A 24,889-nucleotide genomic window follows, 5' to 3' on the forward strand; every position below is an offset into this window, starting at 1 on the left:
GGGGGGCTACATGTAAACCTAGCCCCTTTACAAATTCAGTCTACTCATCTTAAGGAGCTTAACCAGGTAGCGGCGCCGCAAGCTCCCTTGAAACTTGAACCGAGTCAAACCTGTTGATTAGGTTTTTGGTGTTAGTTCTTTACCTCCTCGTTGGGTGTCTAGTCAAGCCGAGCTAATTCTCTTGCCTGAGATTGACGACTTTTTCAAAGCGATCGTCGTCGTCTCTCTGTGAGAGGAGGGAAGAGGAAGACAAGCATATGAAGCCAGCAGCCAGCAGCACCAGCAGCCCCAGCAGCCAGCAGCCAGCAGCCAGCAGCCAGCAGCCAGCGCACAATGATGGCTCTTGTCATGGGTTTCTGGCTCGCTTGACCACACCTGGGAAGGACAGGGTAACTCACCAACATGATATCTCTTTATTTGTTTTCACTTTGATCAGTGTACGATTTCCTCTGACATTATTTGTGATATATTTGCTTTATCATCGCCCTTGTTCAGCACCGGCTTACAGGTACACTGAAGCCCAGTTGTGTGTATACTCGTGTAATGGCCAGTAAGTGGATGGCAAGCAAACAAGGTTGTTGGTATTTATGTGCTGTTACAGGAAAATGCGTGCTTCGATGGCAAGCATATCATAAACTGTATCAGATTCCAGTCCATTTAAACAGAAAGAAAAAGAGGGAACAATAGAGCCAAACGTTCATTACTAAACTGGAAAGACCAGTTGGTGCAGGTAGAGGCAAACAGCCAGACTTGTCAAAGGATATAAAGACCGCGGCTTTTTCCCTCCAATGCACATTTGAAGGAACATTTGAGCAGTTATGGTAACATTATGCTAGTTTTACATCTAGAAAAGCTGATGATAATCAATTGACGAAAAAATCATGTTGAATGTTTTGAGTATTTCACAAAAGAAACATTGTTATTAGGTATTTAAAATAATGTATCTATTTCTGATAAACAATTATAATGAAGGCATGGGAGCATTTCTTGTTGATTTAAAATGGCTTTTGAGAACTTATCTCTGATACCTGTTGAATAAGAGTCTCATCGCAGCCTTTTGTTAGGATGTTGCATGTCTTGAAAAGGAGACTAAAATACCAAGGCTAGGCCTGTTCTTACTTGTTTCCTTTGGCATGTATAGATAGAGATTTGAAATATAAATCTCTGTTTTTCTTAACATTTGATGTGAGAAATAAGAGGCTTCATGTAGTGGATGTATGTTGAATGTAAAATGTCTGCTCATCCATTTTACTCTCCTGTGTGGTTTCAATTGCAAGTCAATAAGGACTGTTATATATTGTTAGACTTCTGGGATTATAAAATCGCCATGATGATGGTTATGTTTTTGGAATGTTTTATGTTGGCAAGAAGATTAAACTAATCTTTTGCATATTTCATGGAGTTATAAAGGGGTTGTTTATAAATGGAGGGAAAATGTGAGGAGTGAGGTGGAAGATTTTGTTTGGTGGCGAGAGAGAGAGAGAGAGAGAGAGAGAGAGAGACATTTGCGCAATTATTACACATACATGAATGAGTCATTTGTAATTGTTTATAGCTTTTTAAAGATTATGGCTATGGTTTGGTCATTACAGATATCACCACTGGTCTGTAGAGAATTTCCATAGAATGTGACTTGCTGTATTGGCAGGCCATACAAAATGGTGGTTGAATTTTTTATATCATTTATTTTATAGTTTTTTTACAACTTGTAAAAAGACATGTGAAACTAAGAACAAATTTACAAGTGTGTTTCCTCTCGGTGAGAGAAAACTGTAGTGCCAATCACGGAGTCAGGTGAGAGGTCAGGAAAAAAAACATTACGTTTGTGAACTGAAGAACAGGCAATTTAAATAGGTACAGTCATATGACTGACTATGCAGCTTGTGCAATAACCGGTTTAAACCATTAACGTTATAGTCGATCTTGATGGAATGCTGTTGCTTTGTGCCTCGATAAATCAATGGCAATAGGTGCTATAAAAATATGTGAAACTTTGGCAGGATTTTAGGGGGATTTTTTCCCTTATTTTTTAAGGATATATATTTTTTTATTTAACCTTTATTTAACTATACGTTAAACGTAATCTATTTAACGATATGTTAAGGCAAGAAAATATAATCAGACAAATCATGGAAATAAATTACTCTTGTCTATTCCTAGCTTTAATATCAATGTGAGGAAAATTGGAAATGCTAATCTATATTTGTGAGACTTATACCAACCCAAACTGAAATATAGATTACTGAATTAAGGCACCATGCATGAGAGAGTCTACAAACCTTTTTTTGCTTAACAAATGTCTTGCAAATTTCACTCACTCATAAGAAATATTTTAAACTGAAAGGGAAAGGAAACAGTGATAGTTCTAAACTGAAATATTTAACTCTGATAAAATAGTAGAACAGTGAATAGAATTTCAGATAACTTAATTCAGTGATTTAGCAGAGGGAATTGAACAAGCGACAAAAGCGACCAATCGAGCCATAAAGCTTTTCTCTCCAGTAGTCTGGAGGGTTAATTAGTGGTGTTGAGATAAGGTTTAGCCTTAAATAAGGTTTTGGATTTCCCTGCCAATGTTCTCCACAAAAATGTCAACTATTGATTAAGGGCCAGGCTGGTTTACCTATCAGGTTGTTCATTTCACAGTGGAGTCACATTCCAGCGGAGAGGGCAGAGTTACCTGATCACGCCTCACAACTCAGTAAGTCTACAGCATGGGCAGCCATAAGCGCCATGCCAAATGAACAACAGCTCCAACAACGGAATAACTTCAGCCAAAACAGGGATGAGTTCCAGGGAGAAAGGGAGAAAACTTAAGCGAAGCTAAAAGAAGGAAAGATAACAGAAGAAATGCATAGCAAGTACTTGTTGGTGGTAGGATGCCAAGTACTCCGGTAATACTTGAAACTATAGGCTCTACTTGACTTTAACTTTTATTTCCATTGTCTTCTTCTTCATTCTAAAAGCTTTAATACTCATTCTTTCTCACAAATGTTTCTCCCTCTCTCTCTCTCTCTTTCTCTCTCTCTCTTCCTCAGGCCTGCAGCCCTGGTTTATAATGCTGATGATTAACTAAATAGAGGCTGCTGCAGAGAGCAGGTCTGCTTGGCTTTCTCATTTCATGGGGCCTGACTGACTGACCGGGAAGAAGCTGAAGTGTTTACAGGCTCTGGTTGCTGGAAATTCAAGATATTTTCTCCCCCCTCCCCCCACCTTTAATCACTTTGTTTTGTTACATTCTTTCCTTTTGGGTTCCTTTTCACAACGGTAAGGTTACAGGTGCATTCTCCATTTTCATTCTCCACCTCCCTTTGCTGCCTGTGCTTTTCCCTCCCTTATGCTCTGTCTTTCTCTCTCCTCTCTCCTGCTCTCTCACCCTCTCTCATTCACTAAAGCTCTTCCATTTAACTCACTGGCAGGATGACTGGAAGTCTATTCTTTATTCTTTTCCTCTGGACACAAGATTGTCTTGATTCTATTTTTGTTTCAGGTTTACAGAAAATGATTCCTGTTTAAAATATATTAAAATTGTTAATTGGTATAAGTATTGCTGACTTACAGTACCAAGTCTCAATAATATTCTAACAGTTAATAGCATTTTTTTTACAAAGCACGATGCAAATAGTTTGTAGGCACTTTTCATTGTCGACTAAATGTATACATATTTTAATTTTAATTCAGACTTGTGTCACTATTATTTTAAGTGGCAATGTAAATAGAATGACTAATTAAGGAATACTGTAACATACTATATTTGAGTCTTTATTTTACATAAATAGAAATAATGAGCATGCAGCATTACGTCATATGGGATTCTAATGAGTGTGATATTTTCACACTGTGTACAGTACCTGTGAATCGCCCATGTTATTCAGTAAACGAAGGCTGTCTCAATGACCTTCTGCACACACTGCATAGGAACAGTTCAGGTCAGTCCAGCATTCCTCCAGGCTTTCATCACATTACAAACACAAATAAATGAGGAACAGGAAAAAGCAAGACATTCATTTCCCCCTTTGTTTTCAACATTTCATCAAATTACTGTTGAAATTAAAGTGAGCAGAGTTTGGTGCCAAAACAGCATGTTGCAACAACGTGCTAACTGTGCTAACATCTTCAGTGACATGCGATGTGAATACGGAACAACTCCCCCCAAAGCCTTGTTACTTCAGTTTTGATTATGAAAAATGCAGTGGGGTTAGTCTAGAATGGATGTTCGGAATGAGGGAAAAGTTGGATATATTTTAAGAAAAGCAGCCCTCCCAGCCTTGCTGTGCCATAGAACCAGACCAGTCAGAACAGGTTTGGGCAATCATTAACAGCCACTGTGGCCCACTCTCCTGTAACAGCCAGCCTAAGCTATAGCCCCTACTAGAACAAAGACCCTGTCTGCCGTACAACAAGCTGTATTTTTAGTTTCGAGGCGAGTTTCAAATAAGTGGTTTCCCCGACTTCATCTCTTGTTCAGGTCCTGAGGGTTAGTTGATATATCGAAACTTATCACTGCTAGTTTGAGTTTGAGGTAGTGAAGTCCACCCAAAGCCAAAATTTGTTGAGTTAACTGAAGTAGGGTTGTAATGGATATTGATGACGAGTTGTATGTGTGCCTGGGTAGGGGGGTATACTTGATTTTGTATAAGTTTCTCCTTCTTTCTGTTAAATATAAATGTAGTTTCAGAGATGTGATAGACTGGCCTTCTAAGGATCATTTGCGTCCACAGTCAGGGTTGTCAACAGTTTAGAACACCCCTCTCTTTTCAGAGTGGAATGTCCCTGAACCCTCCATTATGCCCATAGGCGGGGCTTATCCACACACAAACCTACCAAAGCATGGTTAGCCTTTATCAAGTTTTTTTGTCAGTCAAAATCAGGAGATATCACAACACTAAAATATATATAAGAGAAACATGTATTGGAAAATGCTCAAGAGGAAAATATTATTAATGCGATCTGTAAAATAATCACTTTTATGACCCATTGTTTGTCTCCTATTCATGTTTGGATGGTCATCCCCATCTTACGAGGCAGCATTGGATATAATCACTCTCTCTAATACTGCCTGGTAATGATGATGATAGCCATCTGCTAACTACAGTGAGACACCACACAACTTATGACATTAGCTAGCTACATTAACACATTTTACCTCAACTTGGCGGCCGTTTTGTTTCAAATTAAATGGCCTGGTTCCCACTGAAATGGCTTTCAGGATCCATCTTACCTGACAGTGCTGGATTGTACAACTGTGTTCTAACACTGTCTGGTAACGATGTTTCCTGGGTGACTCACATACCTCCAGAGATACTCCTCAGCTATGGACAGACTTAGAGGGTCAGGTGTGACCCCTTGATGAAAACATACCATAGGCAATACCTGATCAGATGATCTGTGGTAACTGTATTGTGGTAATGGTAGCACTTGACTCCAGTTTGAATTCTATCTTTCTTAAAGGATTTGATGTCTGATAACTTCACTGATAAGAAGACTTGGTTGAGCGTCGCATCTGTAATTTTGGCTAGAATCTTGCTAGCATGCAGAGGTGGGCTGGCTATACCAGAAAACTGGGAAGAGAATGATATTGTGTTTCCCCTTTTTTGAGTTGACTTGATTCTACATGGGCGATTGTCCATGGAGATTGTCCTAAATCTTCAGTTTGGCACATCTTTATTACACTAGCTAAAACTACACATCTGAAAAATGATCAGTTTTACGTCATCATTTATTTGTCAAAAAGATAGGCATATGAAGTGCTTATTTTGTGAATCATATTGGAAAAATGTATGGCAGATATGATTGGGGTGCTTTGTCAATCAAAGTAGTTGAAATATCTTAGTGTTACTCAGTTAGGAATCAATTTAAGCAAGTGGAGTAGGTTAGTGGCATGAACGGATTGCGAGAACCGAGAAGACAAGTAGAGGAGACAGTTAGGGGCCCTAGCTCACCCAGTCGTTGTATTATCCACTTCCCTGTCCTGTTTTATAGCGGCCCCACCCAGCCTGAGTTAAAGAATACCAGTCGGTTGATGGTTCCACCGGTCGTACTACTCATTTCCGTGTCCCCTCCCCCCTGCAGCGTATGGCTTTGTGTTGTGTCACTGTGATTGGTTCAGCTCGCCTTACCTGCGTGGCACATCCTGAAACTGACACGAGCTCACCTGAGCACTTACGAAAGAAAGAAACTCAACAACATCCTCCTTGACTTCCCCCGAGCCTCCCCTCTCTCTCTCTTCCTTCATATGAATGATTGCTCTTTTTTTATCACTGCTAAGTATATCCCATAGCTCTATCTGTAGTGCCTTTTGTCGTTTTACTAGGCTTTTTTGGAGAACAAAAGTGTTTTACCTCGCATCTTTTTTGTTACAATTAGAATGTTTTTATTGTGCTTCCTTTTTGTCATAAGCAACTGATAAACAGCCATAGACTTGAATGAATTGATCCCTTAAGGAAAACTTCCATCTCGTTCCATGTCTCCCATTTTTCATGGTCTTCCATGAAGAAAAATAAATCCCAATTGAGTAGGTAAAGCTCTCAAACAGGCAGCACAGACATAGGAAAATAATAAACAAGGAGCCGGCACAGTCTGAATGTTTGTTTAAGGAGGGAGAATTACCCCACAAATATTGAACCACACCTTTATTGGCTCGCCTCATGTCGTTTGCCTTTATCTATGACATAGACACATGGAATGGTTCAATGTTTGTCATATTTTTTCTTTCCCTTTTGACCCCCTCTCCTTTTCACACGGTTAAAAAGACCATTTCGATGTTGCACTGAACCTTAAAGTGGCATAAGGATTTCATTTGTGGTGAAAAGGCACCACATTTTCCCACTTAAGCTGTTTTTCTATATCTTTGACGTGACCAGTCAATCATCAATATGTCTTTTGTCTTCATTGTAAATTAACTCCATATAACATAGTCTTTGAGAATACGAAAAAGACAAACTAGTATCCATGTCTTTGTGTGAGACAGACAGACGGACAGACAGACTGACATACTGTATCTTTTTCAGCCTGTCTCTTCTTGCATCTCATCCTGCCTTTTTTCAGCTGGCTCCCTCTGCGTACAGGGGACGGTTGGTTCAGAGCGTCCTTCAGTCCTAGCTCCATGGCCTGTTGATTGGCGTCTTACCAGACATGGTTAGATCTATTTATCCCTGTCTAATACTGTCTGGTAATGCCGTCCATTGAATGGCATTACCTTCTCTTTTTCCTCTCTCCTTCTTGCACAGAAGTTTGAGCTCTTAGGTCTACACTATGTTAATGTGTGTATACGCTATGTTTGTGTGTGTATATGACCAGAACATGGACACAATGGTTGAAATGACAGATGGGTTGAGATACGGTGTTTATGGTGATAAAGACAATAACTATAAAGGAACTTTGCACTGGAAGATTGATTAAGTTGCCAGTGATTTTCCATGTGCCAAGCTTGCGTCAGAGTTTCTCCCTTGAGCAGCGGCCCAGGATGTCTAAAAGAAAGCTATACAGCATTTTGGGATATTTGTGATGCCAGAAGTCATTTAAATGCTTTAAGGTGCATTCAAATCTCCTTTCTCTCTCTCTCTCTCTCTCTCTCTATAAATGTGTCAATTATTTTATATCTATATGGATGTAATATTATGTTCATGTAAATAAAGGATTTAGAAGAACATTTAATTTGGTATTATCTTAAATATAAAATAAAGGTTTGCGTATTCGCTCAGTGTTCCTCACGGTTCTCATGGTTACTAAATTCTACATGGGAAACTTGCCCAGAGTTTGGCATTTCTCCAGGTACAGTAAAACTTGTAACAACCAAGCTGTAGATAACCATATATGTTTGCAATAAAAATATGACATGAAAATATCAAATAAACCTGAAAGAAAAATAATATTTGACTTTGCGCCTTTCTTTTTGACTGTGATCATAAAGTGTTGTCTGAATGCATTGAATTATGTTTTCTAGTCACATAGTTTTGTCTGAAGGGAAATTAATGTGATGATATGTAGGCCTGTCCTTACTGTTTGCTCTGATCATTGTGTTCAGGGGACTCTTTACCAGGCAGAGCGCAATGCCTGGCCCCAGTCAGGTGGAGATCAGGTTACATCTGAACAGAGCTCCTTTTTAAATGTCTCAATTTACCTATGAGGTCCCCCTATCAGCCAAGCCAAGCCCTCATTGTGTTCCAACTCCTGCTCGAAAGCACCTCCTAACAGGCTGCCCAGTGTGTCTCGTTGTTAGACTGAGATCCATAGGGCCACTTTTCACAGATTTTAGGGCCAGAAATTCACTCTTAAAGCTGGAATCCACATTAAGTGAAACAGCGCCACTGGACTCCCGAGGCGCATTTGTTATTGTTTTTGTTTTGTTTATGACAGGAGGAAAGGAGCATCCAGCATCTTGATAAAATTGTTTAGCACATACTCTGCTGCTCTATGTGCAATGATGTGCAGCGATGTCCGAGGGAAAAAACGGTGTTTGAAGGGACTTCTTTGTTGTTGTAATGTCGCAGACGGACGTTGCAGTTTCACCGCTACGGATTGTAGCTTTAACATGCACACATGCACGCTCGCACACACACAGACACACACAAACACACAAATAGCAAAACCCCATTGGTGTTTAATTAGAGGTTGCCTGAGGTGTACACTATAAAGGAGGATCGAGGAGTTGTCCTAACTTGCCAAAATATTCTAAAATAAGTTAAACATTTTTGGAACGATAAGCTTGAATTGGGAATGGTCTAATTGACTCAACAACCAAAAAACACATACAGTATATATGTTTAGCTTTCTTAATGAATCAGAAAATCAACAGTTATTTCTGGTTGTTTATCAAAGTTAGCTGGCTAACTCATTGATCCTCTTTGTAGTATACCCCTATGAGGGGTTGGTTTCCTTGGAACTCTGATTCTTTCAGGAGGAACACAAACACAGAGTCCATTCGACCATTTACTAAACCAGGCCCGGGACCCCACTGATCTCCGATGCAGAACAAGAGCTGAGCAAGTTAAAAGGTTCAGAGGAAATAGTCTTCATCCCTCACTACTATGAAATGGTTTTCCAATGCTAATGAATAGGTGTTTGGTTAACAATCAGCCAACAAATATGTAACTGACTAATACTATGCAATGAATTGCGTCAGTTTTATTTCCTTTGATGCTTTGACTGAACATGGTCACATGCTTTGACTGAGTTCATGGTCACAAAATTATATATTCATGCCAAATCAAGGAAGGGGTACACATATCTATATATTTTTTAAACTATTTAAATAAATTACATAAAACATGTAAAAACTTCAGGGGTAGTCAACTATTTTAACATGTTGGCTTTGTGTGACATCACAGACTGCCCGTAGCTGGGAGAGGGAGGATTCCAGTGCTGGTCTGTGCATGCGCCAGTGCCGTCCGACCAGATTCCTGCGATTCACCACGGAGGGTGAGGTTCACCTAGGTTTACCAGTGAGGTGAAACGGCCCCATAATAGAGGGGCCGCGTTTAAGGCCGGGCACCACAGGCTGAATTTACATTTTTGCATCTACCTGTCAATTTTCAGATTTGTTGGTATTTTGGTCTATTAATATTAGAATTTCCATAAAGTATACATAAAAATGTAAAAAACTTAATGAAAAGTACATTTTTTTAGTTTATCATACTATTGTCATCAAAATGTTAATGAATTTTAACCACTTTAAAATGGACACGCATCAATCATTTCTAATTACACATCATTTTAAAGCCCATTTCAAAAAGAATGTTACAAACTGGACTATATTTAGTAACTTTGAAGAGTTGGTAATTGGATCTCAATAGACGTTTGGCGTTTTGTAGAATAAATTGCATGTATTTGTCTTTAACTGACATTTCCCTAAAATCAGACTCATGCCAAGAAATGTTTCTCAGCTTCAGAAGCATTCACCAAATATTGTGTGGTTATCCTTAGATATATTCTCCAGACTTGCCCAGAGGGAATTGTTGATTTGTTGTACATTTTTTATTCTAGAAAAATTCATCAGAAATGCATTTCACATACATGTTTTTAGTATTTTACAGATAGAAAGAGGAAAAATGTATTTATCAACAATCTGCTCTGGACAAGTCCGGTCCTGGAGTGTCTTAACAAAATTAACCCAAAATATTTAGAGAGAGAGAGACACACACACACACACACACACACACACACACACACACACACACACACACACACACACACACACACACACACACACACACACACACACACACACACACACACACACACACACACACACACACACGGGGAGGGATCTCCGGTAGAGTGAGTCAGAGAGATTGAACACGTAGTAGGATTTAGAAGGCTAAATAAATTAAATAAATGTGTAAAAATAAATGGTGGTGGCAGCATCATGCTGTGGGGATGTTTTTCATAGGCAGGGACTGGGAGACTAGTCAGGATCGAGGGAAAGATGAACAGACCAAAGTACATTGATGAAAACCAGCTCCAGAGTGCTCAAGACCTCAGACTGGGGTGAAGGTTCACCTTCCAACAGGACAACGACCCTAAGTACACAGCCAAGACAACACAGCATTGGCTTCAGGACAAGTCTCGGAATGTCCTTGAGTGGCCCAGCCAGAGCCCGGAATTAAATGGGAACCCGATCTAACATCTCTGGAGAGACCTGAAAATAGCTGTGCAGCAACGCTCCCCATCCAACCTGACAGAGCTTGAGAGGATCTGCAGAAAATAATGGGAGAAACTCCCCAAATACAGGTGTGCCAAGCTTGTAGCGTTGTACCCAAGAAGACACGAGACTGTAATCGCTGCCAAAGGTGTTTCAACAAAGTACTGAGTAAAGGGTCTGAATACTTTCCAAATGCACTCTATATTTGGATGTACTGTATTTGGAAACCCAAAATGCAATCTGACACTTACAGACAATGAAAGCAATTCATAGCTATTTCATTGAGTGTCATTAGCTCCTCTAACAGCCATCTTCACTGAGAGAAGTCAAACACACGTACAGGTATGTCAATTGAATTACAAGAAGGGGTTCATTTGGATGGGAGCGTATGTCTCGATTCGGGACATGACAGTTATAGTTTAGTATAAAGATTTATGATGATGAATGATCCTCAATGAGCCAACATCTATTGGAGGTAGTTCTACCACCCTAAAAAAAAACATGTTCATATTGTGTAATAGCCACACTTACAAAAGCAAAACTCAAGACAAGGAGCTTTTCTATCCTAGAATAGTGCATTATTCTCATACAATATATTCACAACATTTTGCTATTTACTGCTCTTGCTATTTCCCCTCAAAAGGGATGAGGTTTCACTGAAAAACATGATAGACACTTCTTGCCTGGTTCTCACAGTTGGTGGAGGCTGGCAAATCCTGTTTTACGCAACAGGATGTATATCTCCTTCTCAGTGGAATGGATCTGACCCTAAGCATGGGAAACACTTACCCCTAAAGCCCCCATTGCCACTGTAATTCTGTAAGGATATCATGAATGGTGTGAGAGAGCCATTGAAAACAGTCTTTCTTTACACCAAACTCCTTCACTTCCACTATAACACCTTGACAAGGAGAATCCCTCTGTATAATGGATTGTGCAGAGACACCATGACTGGAGGGTGCACTACAATTGCTTGTTACCTGGTGCATGAGGCAGTTGGGATGGCATGGGAATAGGCAAATCTCCACATACACACATCTTCCCCTGTCTCCCCCAATGGCAAACACATACACACGCGCACGCACGCACGCACGCACGCACGCACGCACGCACGCACGCACGCACGCACGCACGCACGCACGCACGCACACACACACACACACACACACACACACACACACACACACACACACACACACACACACACACACACACTCTCTATCTTGGCTGATGGTGAGCCAAGGTGTAAAATATTGACCTTGTAGCAGTCGTGAGGACAAAGATTCAGCAGTAGGCAGGCAGGTAGAGGTGTAAATGGTGGTTGAATTTATTTACACAGTGCTGGTGATGATGGTGATACATTTACAATTCAATTCTAGACTCCAAACGGATTATTCTAAATAAAAAGCTTATTATATGCCAAAATCTGTACTAACCATTCAAGTCACAGGTGGGGTCTACCTTGCCAGAAAATTCCGACCCTACCATTACGCTTGTTTACTCTGAACTGCACTGGAGTTGGAACTCAATTACATTTTAGTCATTTAGCAGAGTCTCTTATCCAGAGCGACTTTCATACTTTCAATCATGGTTACACTGTGGAGCCGGTGCGAGATCGGATCGGAAAACGTACCTCAATGCAGGTATTCTAAATTTGACCTTCATCCACACTGCACCATTGAGAAGATTGAAATACTGCTAGTTTTCTTGGAAAACTGCCCTTTCCGTCCTCCTGCTAGCTAGCATTAGCCACAGCAGCCATTCTGGAATGGCACGTTCACACACCCTTGGACAAGGTGGAAAAACCAGACATGTGCTCCAAGCGAAAGACAATGAAACAATTGACATAAAACTGGTAAATATAGTTAAATAAGCCAAAGCTTCTTTATAACAAGTGTTGCGCATTTTCTGAGCTCTTCAAACAACTTCTAGAATGAGAAATGGAGGCTATGCATGTAAAAATATATTTAGGTAATGACTGAACATAAATTAGGCTACAATAACCAAACATTATCGACTGCTGGGGAAATGCGGGGATTAGCGATAACTTCAATACTGAGTATATATTTAACAAGGGAATTGATAGTCGTTGACAAACAAAGTGCACACAATTGACACAATGAATCAATGAATGTGCACAAATAGGCGGGAGTCAGTGGAGACTCCCACCAACCCCGACAGTCAGGGTTGTAAAATAAACCTGTTTTCTTTGTCTACCTACGCAGCACTTTGCACAGTGTCTATCAGATGGCGGTTCTTTATCAAGGTGTGACTAACATTGGCTGAACACTAACGAAACACAAAGCACTTTAACACAAGAATATGGGAGGGTTCCATGTAAAAGTTAGGGGTGCTTAGTGTCTTCAATGTCCTACCAAGCAACAACTGAACTTAAATGTAATATTTGCATTTATCTGGAAAATTGACTGGTGTATTGTTGGCCATTACTTTCTTTGGCCATTATTTACCAACATTTATATTCATAAAGAAATACAAAATCCATTCATAAGTAAAATACAATAAAATCTAAATCCTTATGCTACCCAATCAGACAATAGGATATTGTAGAGTTGCATGACTGTTTGATGCAATGTAACCTAACATAGCAGACGTAGAAGAAACGCCTGATCAAAGTTCTCACATACGGTTTTCATCGGCAAAGGAAGCTAGTTTGAAGATAGGTATGTCCCTGAAAACTGGAAGTTGTTGGCAACTCCGCTAAAGGTAGATGTAATGACACCACTACCAGTAAATTATCAGGGTGTTGGGAGGTAGGGATAGGATTAGTGGTAATTGCCAACTGTGACGGGGTGGGGTCCTCCGTAAGCAAATTATTGAGATGGGGAGTGATTACTGAATTTACCAAAAGGGAAACAAAAATTATCTGGGAGAGAAAAAAGGAAAATGGTTCCTTAGCTACTAGTATTTGCCAGTTGATCCATATTTCAGAAAAATTATACACAAAAATAAACAAAAAGTGTACCAAATTAAACCTAGAAAGCATATCAAATTTGACAATGTTTAGGAAAACAATTCAATCAAAATTGAATAAATGGAATAAATAAGGTGTGGAGTACCTGTAGCTTGAAAGAAATGCCCCCTGGGTAGATTTTTCATTTTCATTATAATACCAGTATGTAAAAGCATGTGTGCATCCACTATCAAATATTATTTTGCACTTTTGTTAGATATAATGCCTTGGAAAACTGGTAAATCCATTTGATTGACACTCTGTTCTCATATTTATCACTTTATCCATACTTTATCATATTCGTCACTTCATTCCTACCTATATGTGCAGTACCAGTCAAAAGTTTGGACACACCTACTCATTCAAGGGTTTTTCTTTATTTTGACTATTTTCTACATTGTAGAATAATAGTGAAGACATCCACACTATGAAATAACACATATGGAATCATGTAGTAACCAAAAAAGTGTTAAACAAATCCAAATATAATTTATATTTGAGGTTCTTCAAAGTAGCCACAGTTTGCCTTGATGACAGCTTTGCACACTCTTGGCATTCTCTCAACCAGCTTCATGAGGTAGTCACCTGGAATGCATTTCAATTAACAGGTGTGCCTTGTTAATAGTTAATTTGTAATTTCTTTCCTTCTTAATGCATTTGAGCCAGTCAGTTGTGTTGTGACAAGGTAGGGGTGGTATACAGAAGATAGCCCTATTTGGTAAAAGACCAAGTCCATATTATGGCAAGAACAGCTCAAATAAGCAAAGAGAAACAACAGTCCATCATTACTTTAAGACATGAAAGTCAGTCAATCAGGAAAATGTCAAGAACTTTGAAAGTTTCTTCAAGTGCAGTTGCAAAAACCTTCAAGCGCTATGATGAAACTTGCTCTCATGAGACCCGCCACAGGAAAAGAAGAACCAGAGTTACCTCTGCTGCAGAGGACAAGTTCATTAGAGTTACCAGCCTCAGAAATTGCAGCCCAAATAAATGCTTCACAGAGTTCAAGTAACAGATACATCTCAGCATCAACAGTTTAGAGGAGACTGCGTGAATCAGGCATTCATGGTCGAATTGCTGCAAAGAAACCACTACTAAAGGACACTAATAATAATAAGAGACTTGCTTGGGCCAAGAAACAAGAGCAATGGACATTAGACCGGTGAAAATCTGTCCTTAGGTCTGATGAGTGTGTGGTGTTTGGTTCCAATTGTGAAGCATGAGGTGTGATGGTGTGAGGGTGCTTTGCTGGTGACACTGTCAGTGATTTATTTAGAATTCAAGGCACACTTAACCAGCATGGCTACCACTGCACTCTGCAGCGATACGCCATCCCATCTGGTTTGCGCTTAGTGGGACTATCATTTGTTTTTCAACAAGACAATGAACCAAAACACACCTCCAGGCTGTGTAAGGGCTATTTGACAAAGAAGGAGAGTGATGGAGTGCTGCATCAGATGTCCTGGCCTCCACAATCACCTGACCTCAACCGAATTGAGATGAATTGGGATGAGTTGGACTGCAGAGTAAAGGAAAAGCAGCCAACAACTCCTTCAAGACTGTTGGAAAAGCATTCCAGGTGAAGCTGGTTGAGAGAATGCCAAGAGTATGCAAAGCTTTCATCAAGGCAAAGGGTGGCTACTTTGAAGGATCTCAAATATATATTATGTTTTGATTTGTTTATCACTTTTTTGGTTACTACATGTATCCATGTGATGTTATTTCATTGTTTTGATGTCTTCACTATTATTCTACAATGTAGAAAATAGTCAAAATAAAGAAAAACCCTTGAATGAGTAGGTGTGTCCAAACTTTTGACTGGTACTGTACATACATACCTCAATTACCTTGTACCCCTGCACATTGACTCGGTACTGGTACCCCTGTATATATCCAAATGATTGTTTTTCATTGTGTATTTATTCTATTATTTCTCTTTTTTTCTCTCTGCATTGTTGGGAAGGGCTTTAATATTGAATGACGCCAAACTTGGAGGTGGCGTGCAAGTGGTATTCATATCCTTGAGTAGTATATTTTGTGGTGGTATTGTTGCAAGATTCAATCTAACTGTTGCCAAAGCACCAATCTCCCATGCAACCAGTGGTTGTTTACACACTTTATTACTCAGTTGGCATGGTACAGACCAAGACCTACATCGACTAACACTGAATTGCAACATATTGGCTTACACTATTTCATTTGTGCATGGGCAATTTTTTTCTCCTTTTCTTGGCCTCATGTGGACAACTGGTTGAAATGCATACATAAAAGGCTTGTGTTTAGGACCTAGCCATATGCATCTCAAGTTTTCCCTCCAGTTCTACAGGCATCAGTGTGCAACAGGACCAGCTCTAGATAAGGTCAGAGGTCATCACGTACTGCCTACCTACTTCTGCTTAACACCCGATTCTGCATATTGCAAAACAGGCCTACATTTCATGCATTTGGTGACATATTAATTACTTTAAATAAACATTTTTATTTTCATTCTTAATTATCTATAAAGCATAAAAGAATGATACAATTTGACAAAATGTTCTAGGCTATAAATGAAAAAAACTATTTGTACCACTTTGACGATGAATGGAAAAACTCCTCCTGCTCCAGTACTCCCACTATCTGGGTCAGCGGTCAGTGATGTCATCGGAGAACTGGGTTGCATAACAAAAATATCAGTATCAAAACCATTGTCATAATGTGTTGTACATCAGTTGTCAAACCTGAGTGTATATTGGGCTCCATGTCTTATAAGAGTTGAATATTAGAGGGCTGCTGGACACCCAGCTGGTCTGTGGAGACAACAACGCCCAAGGAGAGCCAGAGCCAGGGGTTCAACACAGCAGGAGGAGGTGGGAGACAGCAAGTCCCTGGCCTACAACAACCAGATACAGGAAGTGACATCAGAACCCAGTATAGGGGAAGGCCAACCGCAAAATACAAGGAGGCGGGCCTCCGAGGTAACCAGGAGACGTCTGCAGCACGGAGGAGGGGGGCCGACAGAGAATGGAGGGCCAGGTGTGTGTGGGGAATGGTAGGATGTCATTTTGGATTTTGTTCAATTCTATTATTTCTGTTCAAGTTTTTTGATAATAAGTAACAGGAGAGGCATAAACTGCCAGTTACTCATACAGTGCAAAACAGTTCCTATGTGCTTCCGTGAACAAAGAAAAGTAAAGACGGTGTCCAACCAAAGTTATTTCTTATAGTTTAGGAAAAAAGACTTTCTCTGGAGTTCCCACCTTTGTAGTTATAGTATCTATTGACACTTGCTGAATAGAATTTGGCGCTCTGAGTCAGTTGAGCGATACAGTATACCACTAAAGCATGATGAGTAAAATGAGATGCATATCTTATCCAACAATGCATGGTCTTGGCTTCCTGAAGGGTTAAATAGATAGAAGGTTTGGGTGACCCTATGTTATTACTGTAGCAGCCTGAGCCTTAGTGAATAGCAGAGTTGAAGGCTCACACATGAATAGGGCACGGAAGCTCCATTGTACTACACTAAACATACCTAAATTCAAGTGTGTGTATGCATGTATGTACTTTACGAGTGTATGCATGTGTGTGTGTGTGTTTAGGTGTGTGTGCGTGCGTGTGTGTGTGCGAGTGTATACATGCTTGTGTGTGTGTATTTTAATCCATATTTCTGGGTGTGGAAGGTGTGTGTTTGGAGGAGCGGTGCCTCAGTGGGAGCAGGAGGTCATCCCCCAGGGTGGTGTTGTTACCTCCGTACCCAGAGAGGGAGAGGGACAGAGGAGCCCAGGGGCCCGGGGCCCTTCTTTTTCTTTGAAGGAGTCACTCCCCTATACCAATGATGTGACATTTTAAGACAATTCAACATAGGTCTTGATTAAATATTTAGAGTATTAACCTCCTATTGTGAGAGTAGAGGATGGCAACGGATCTACGACAAGACTGGGGGACTTTAAACTCAAGTGGTCCGAGACCAAATCTCCTGTCTCCTACTACAATTTCAAAGAAGGTAGCTGTACTATACAAGCTCATGTGGTTCACCCCTCAGAGGTATCAATACAGTGACAGTAACATTACATTTTAATTCAGTCTTGATTATTTCTAAATAAGCACCAAATATAGATCTGGGTTCAGTGTTTGAAATGTTGTGTCTTTTGTGGAGGACAACAATAGGAAGGAGAACGGTTTTGAATATGTCATCATGTTGTAGGTCAGCGTTTCCCAAGCTCAGTCCTTGAGACCTGGGGGTGCACATTTTGGTTTTTGCTCTAACACTACACAGCTGATTCAAATGATCAAAGCTTGATGATTAGTTGATTAAATCAGCTGTTCAGTACTAGGTAAAAACCAAAACGTGTACCCCTTGGGGTCCTGAGGACCGAGTTTGGGAAACCCTGTTGTAGGTAAACAGCTTCTGTACCAGATCCCCAACAACAAGGTGCTGACCACTAACATCGTCCTCCTTAGCAACCTAAGGGAGTATGATTGCATCAGCAGCAAGGTCAACCACAGTCCAGGACTGAGGTGAGGCATCTGAGACAAAGAGGGTGCATCGGCCTCTCACAGTACAGTCGAAGATATAGATAGGTTTAATTTTCACAAATACATGTGCCACAATGGTGCACTTTGGCAGTTTACATGAAAGAAAACTGAATTTCAGTGCAGCTTACATAAAATAAAGACCATTAACATGATTAAAAGAGTCGCCCATTAATAAAAACATTTCAATTTGAACACTTACCCCATCTAGTGTTCATTTAAAAACATAACTATTGATGCTATTGGCCTTTTTGTAATGTTTTTCTCTTTTTTTTGCAAAATATGGTTTAATAAGATGCCTAGAAACTGTCTCTCCAAAATAAATCTCAGATCACGCTTGTAGGCGATGTCATGGACAGATAGTTAAGCTCGTGCAGAAACACGTCTTTGGGTCTAACAGTTGTGTCTCGCCAAAATCTGTATGTGCAGGCCATGAAATCAAGGCACTCCTTCGATATAAAGTATTTTTTTTACAAAAATGAAAACGTGTCAGTTTGTCAATAATGGGTTGTGCCTTGAGAAATTGAGAAAATGAACAACTAAGGACACATTTTTCACTTCTCTCATTGACACCCCAAACCCGGGTCTGTCAAGTCTGCTTCGTGAGGCAGCGTTCCCAGAAGTATTAGCCTGTGGTCACTGTTCTATATTAACTTATAAGTAAAAATATATATATTTACTTCCCTATGGTGTCGTCTTTCCTAGAACCGTTTTTACATTTGAAAAAGTAGACTATCCCTTTAAATAAGACAGTTTAACTTCCTTTCATCTAACAGCTGCTTCTGTGCCTTGTAGGAGGTTGAAAATTGAGGAGTTTTCCCCCGCTACCTTCCACATGGAAGTGAGGGATGAGAGAGAGGTTTTCTTTGCCCAGAGGGAAGGTAGAAATGGGCCCGGGTCAAATATAACGCCTCCAGTTACACGATGACGCGCCAATAACAGCACACTACAATACAGAACTAGATTCTGTAGGGGGCTAGAGTTGAAAAAGGAACTTGTGCTTCATGGAAGAGACAATGAAAGCAAATTATGAAAACAAATCATTCGTAATTGACAGGTTTGAGTGACACAATAGTTGTCCTTGTGATTTTAATGTATTATTATTATTGATTTTATGTTGGAAAGTTACGGTACATACTGTAGAGTACAGAAAATCAGTTCCCAGCAGGCTAGTGTGATAAAATCACAAGAGAAACCTGCTCTGTTGCCATAGAGACATGTCGGCAGAGGGCAGGTCTGAGACACAGAGAGAGCTACACAGGGAGAAGCCATGACACCCACAGTCCTTTGAAAAGTCCCTACCGCCTCGCCTCAGAAGGATTTCCACCATTATGTCTCTCCAAATTTCAAACCTGTTTATTTTTTTATTTATTTAACCTTAAATTTAACTAGGCAAGTCGTTAAGAACAAATTCTTATTTACAAGACGGCCTACCAAAAGGCAAAAGACCTCCCGCGGGGACGGGGGCTGGGATAAAAAACAAAACAATTATAATTTAAAAAAAACATATAAATATAGGGCAAAACACGCATCACGACAAGAGAGACAACACAACACTACATAAAGACAGACCTAAGACAACAACATAGCAAGGCAGCAACACATGACAACACAGCATGGTAGCAACACAACATGGCACAAACATTATTAGGCACAGACAACAGCACAAAGGGCAAGAAGGTAGAGACAACAATACATCATGCAAAGCAGCCACAACTGTCTGTAAGAGTGTCCATGATTGAGTCTTTGAATGAAGAGATTGAGATAAAACTGTCCAGCTTGAGTGTTTGTTGCAGCTCCTTCCAGTCGCTAGCTGCAGCGAACTGAAAAGACGAGCGACCCAGGGATGTGTGTGCTTTCTTCAGTAAGAAGGTTTGTTAGAGAGACAGGGGTTGAAGAAGAAAGCATGACACAGTCAGTTCTCCCACTTAACACCAAAGCACAAATAGACTTATGACTCAGCTGCCGTAGAAGAAGGAAGCAGTATAATTTGCAATGTTCATCATGTTTCTTCATAAAAGTAGAAACATACATGCAGTTTATAATAACTTTAATTAAAGTTAAGTTACAAGGATGACAGTGATGCATCTGCATATCGTTATCAACTGAAACAGCATATCTCAAGACTACAGCAAAATGACAACAATCAGGTGAAATATAACACGCAGGTATCACAAAGTAAACAAATCCAAAGATACTGTACCACCATCTGTGTGAGACCCCCATGTGATTGAGTGAGCCAGTGAGATATACTGCCTGGAGAACAACAGAACAGAGCTGCATTTGCCAGTGCTCTTCCTATTGCTTTGTGACATAAATAAGTCATTATTATGACATATAGGTAATGTAGTCAGCACAGGTGCTATTACTAATTCATCAGTATAGGTGACATATACAGTTGAAGTCAGAAGTTTACATACACCTTAAACACATTTAAATATATTTAAACTCAGTTTTTCACAATTCCTGACATTTAATCCGAGTAAAAATTCCCTGTCTTAGGTCAGTTAGGATCAGCACTTTATTTTAAGAATGTGAAATGTCAGAATAATAGTAGAGAGAATTATTCATTTCAGCTTTTATTTCTTTCATCACATTCCCAGTGGATCAGATGTCACGGCCGTCAAATGAAGAGGACCAAAGCGCAGCGTGGTGAGCGTACATATTCCTTTTATTTAGGATGACGCCGACAAAAACAATAAACAATACAAAAACAACCGTGAAGCTTAAGGCTATAGTGCCACAAACAAAGACAACTTCCCACACTGAAAGGAGGGAAAAGGGATACCTAAGTATGGTTCCCAATCAGAGACAACGATAGACAGCTGTCCCTGATTGAGAACCATACCCGGCCAAAACATAGAAATACAAAATCATAGAAACATAGAATGCCCATCCAAATCACACCCGGACCAAACCAAAATAGAGACATAAAAAGTCTCTCTAATGTCACGGTCGTCGTAAGGAGGAGACCAAGGCGCAGCGTGATAAGAGTACATAACTCTTTTAATGAACGAAGAATACTTAACAAACTAACAAAACAACAAAATGAACCGTGAAGCAATATGTCTAGTGCAAAACAGGCAACTAAACATAGAATAACAACCCACAAAACCAAAATGGAAAATGGCAACCTAAATAGGATCCCCAAACAGAGACAACGATAAACAGCTGCCTCTGATTGGGAACCAATTCAGGCCACCATAAACCTACATATACCTAGACATACAAAACCCCCATAGATATACAAAAACCCTAGATAGGACAAAAACACCTAGACAATACAAAACCTAAACCAACCACCCTTGTCACACCCTGACCGAACCAAAATAATAAAGAAAACAAAGATAACTAAGGTCAGGGCGTGACATCTAAGGTCAGGGCGTGACATCAGATGTTTACATACACTCAATTAGTATTTGGTAGCATTGCCTTTAAATTGTTTAATGTGGGTCAAACGTTTTGTGTAGCCTTCCCCAAGCTTCCCACAATAAGTTGGGTGAATTTTGGCCCATTCCTCCTGACAGAGCTGGTGTAACTGAGCCAGGTTTGTAGGCCTCCTTGCTCGCACACGCTTTTTCAGTTCTGCCCACAAATTTTCTATAGGATTGAGGTCAGGTCTTTGTGATGGCCACTCCAATACCTTGACTTTGTTGTCCTTAAGCCATTTTGCCACAACTTTGGAAGTATGCTTGGGGTCATTGTCCATTTGGAAGACCGATTTGCGACCAAGCTTTAACTTCCTGATTGATGTCTTGAGATATTGCTTCAATATATCCACATAATGTTCCTCCCTCATGATGCCATCTATTTTGTGAAGTGCACCAGTCCCTCCTGCAGCTAAGCACCCCCACAACATGATGCTGCCACCCCCATGCTTCACGGTTGGGATGGTGTTCTTCGGCTTGCAAGCATCCCCCTTTTTCATCCAAACATAACGATGGTCATTAAGGACAAACAGTTCTATTTTTGTTCCATCAGACATTTCTCCAAAAAGTACGATCTTTGTCCCCATGTGCAGTTGCAAACCGTAGTCTGGCTTTTTTTATGGCAGTTTTGGAGCAGTGTCTTCTTCCTTGCTGAGCGGCCTTTCAAGTTATGTGTATATTGGACTCGTTTTACTGTGGATATAGATACTTTTGTACCTGTTTCCTCCTGCATCTTCACAAGGTCCTTTGCTGTTGTTCTGGGATTGATTTGCACTTTTCGCACCAAAGTACGTACATCTCTAAGAGACAGGTGTCTCCTTTCTGAGTGGTATGACGGCTCCGTGGTCCCATGGTGTTTATACTTGCGTACTATTGTTTGTACAGATGAACATGGTACCTTCAGGCGTTTGGAAATTGCTCCCAAGGATGAACCAGACTTGTGGAGGTCTACAATTCTTTTTCTGAGGTCTTGGCTGATTTCTTTTGATTTTCCCATGATGGCAAGCAAAGAGGCACTGAGTTGGAAGGTAGGCCTTGAAATAAATCCACAGGTACACCTCCAATTGACTCAAATGATGTCAATTAGCCTCTCAGATGCTTCTAAAGCCATGACATAATTTTCTGGAATTTTCCAAGTTAACATACACTAAGTTGACTGTGCCTTTAAACATAAAGGCACAGTCAACTTAGTGTATGTTAACTTCTGACCCACTGGAATTGTGATACAGTGAATTATAAGTGAAATAATCTCTCTGTAAACAGTTGTGGAAAAATTACTTGTGTCATGCACAAAGTAGATGTCCTAACCGACTTGCCAAAACTATAGTTTGTTAACAAGAAATTTGTGGAGTGGTTGAAAAACGAGTTTTAATGACTCCAACCTAACTGTATGTAAACTTCCGACTTCAACTGTAACTACAATGGTTACTATTGAGATATTCTTATAAGATATTCAAAAACGCACTCACACATCTGACTTATCTTGTTGCAGGCACGTGGGAATAATGCGATAACGTCAAAGAAAAAAGAAACCCACACACTGCTCTTGCTCATCATTTTTTAAATCCAAGATTACATGAGATATTCTAAAAAGACCATTGCGTTGCTACTAGGTATGTGTGATGAGGAGATGAGCGTGTTGATCTGTAAACCCATGGGCCTTCAGCAGGGGCGGGCATCTTCCTCCTGAAGAACCAGGTTGATATCTCAGCCTTTAGACTCAAGCTGCAGAACATCGCAGAGAGTCAATGCAACAGGAAGCTGCGTTTTCGCCTGCCCCAGGCATGCATCGTGCAGCGGTGGGTGAACACTAGGGCTGTGAACACTACTCTATTAGGACATTCAGTACTCTGTCTGCCATAAGGAATTGCAGATGATATGATCATATCATAGAGATAGATAGAAGACATCTTTGTAGCTGAGCCATTATAGCGTCTGTGAAAGCATGGGCAGCGCCATTGAGGCAATCTCCAATTTGAAGTAGTCAATTTTCTTCTTCACGATTGGCTGATCCCTCCTGATGACTCGGTTGGACATGACTCCAACAAGGTCACCAGGAGGGATCAGCCAATGAAGTTGGAAGTCCCACTCAGTTGACTACATTGAAGTGGTGGATGTCCTTATTGGCGATGTCCTCAATGGCCACTAGAGGTCTCTATCATTTTCTATGGATCATATCCATTCGAGAATTCGTGTTTAATTCAATGTGGTTATACTGTAGTACTCCGCGGCAGCCACGCAGCTTGTATAAACCAAATTTAAGAAAAGTGTTTGAAAATTCTCCATGAATTGCAAAGTTGCCAGTGTCAACCAGAATCGGATATGTTATTCCATTTCTTACCAACAGAGGGAATACAAGATCTGTTTTTAAAAGAAATGTACTGTAGATGCAATGCTTTGGGCCTGTATTCAGAAAGATTCAGAGTATGTGTGCTGGTCTAGGATCAGTTTAGCTTATAGATCAACATGAATAAGATTATATGGACTGGCTTGATCCTAGATCAGCCAAGTGGATTATAATGTATAATAACTCATGTTTCCTCAGGTATGTCCAGAACACTCTGCTCCTGAAGGCGAGAAAGTTTGACGTGTGCTTTTATTTCCTCATTGCCTGCGCCACACTCACACACCTGTTCTTTCACCATGGTTACCTGCACTTCCTGTGACCTTTATGACCCCAACTCCCACAACAGCTCTTCCCATTTGACCAATAAGATGAGTAGAAAAAAGACGCTTCTCTTGCTCAGCTTGCAAAATTATTTTGCATCCCTTGACCTGCAAGTTTAGTAATATAATCTGAGATTCACTATTTCAGAATCAGGTTGTCAACAGATGCATCGCCATAGGATACTGCATGAAAATAGACCAGAAACCAGGTCATAAAATAATGGTACCAGTCCACTTTCAACAACTCTCTCTCTCTGGCCCATTCATGTGTATCTTGATCCCCCTGCTGTTTCCCCACAGTACAAGCAGAAGAAAAACCCTCTGTACAGTGTGCTGAAGGAGGAGACCGTCTGGTTCATGGACTGATTTAACACCTACATCAATGACAAGCTCAGGGTTGACAAGGGTCTGCCTAGGGACTGGGTGCTGGGTACTTTGACCTGATTGGCTGACTTCATGATTGACGAGAACTTTAAGGCTAATTGGTTTTTAATATACAGTGTGTGTGTGGGTTTCAATGTATTAGTGAGCGATTGGTGAAATTAACAGCTGAAGTACTTGCTGTGTCTTGGTCTGTCCTAATCTAGGTTTGGCTGTTGAAGATGAACTGTAACCCAGCCCACCACACCAACTGCAAGGTCCTGAAGGAAGTGATTCCCAGTACTG

At 40.3% G+C, this 24,889-nt stretch overlaps 1 protein-coding gene across 1 annotated transcript; it reads left to right on the plus strand.

The window, feature by feature from the left end:
* The first annotated feature begins 257 nt into the window (after positions 1–257).
* On the plus strand, positions 258–24,589 carry LOC120058663 (protein polyglycylase TTLL10-like). Its single transcript, XM_039007414.1, is given in 9 exon segments — positions 258–389; positions 16,379–16,628; positions 17,506–17,598; positions 17,993–18,113; positions 18,924–19,009; positions 23,223–23,355; positions 24,102–24,212; positions 24,214–24,268; positions 24,521–24,589. Coding segments are annotated over 9 exon segments (1,050 nt in total).
* Positions 24,590–24,889: the final 300 nt, after the last annotated feature.

Source organism: Salvelinus namaycush, chromosome 14, assembly GCF_016432855.1.
Source record: "Salvelinus namaycush isolate Seneca chromosome 14, SaNama_1.0, whole genome shotgun sequence".
Classification (NCBI taxonomy): Eukaryota; Metazoa; Chordata; class Actinopteri; order Salmoniformes; family Salmonidae; genus Salvelinus; species Salvelinus namaycush.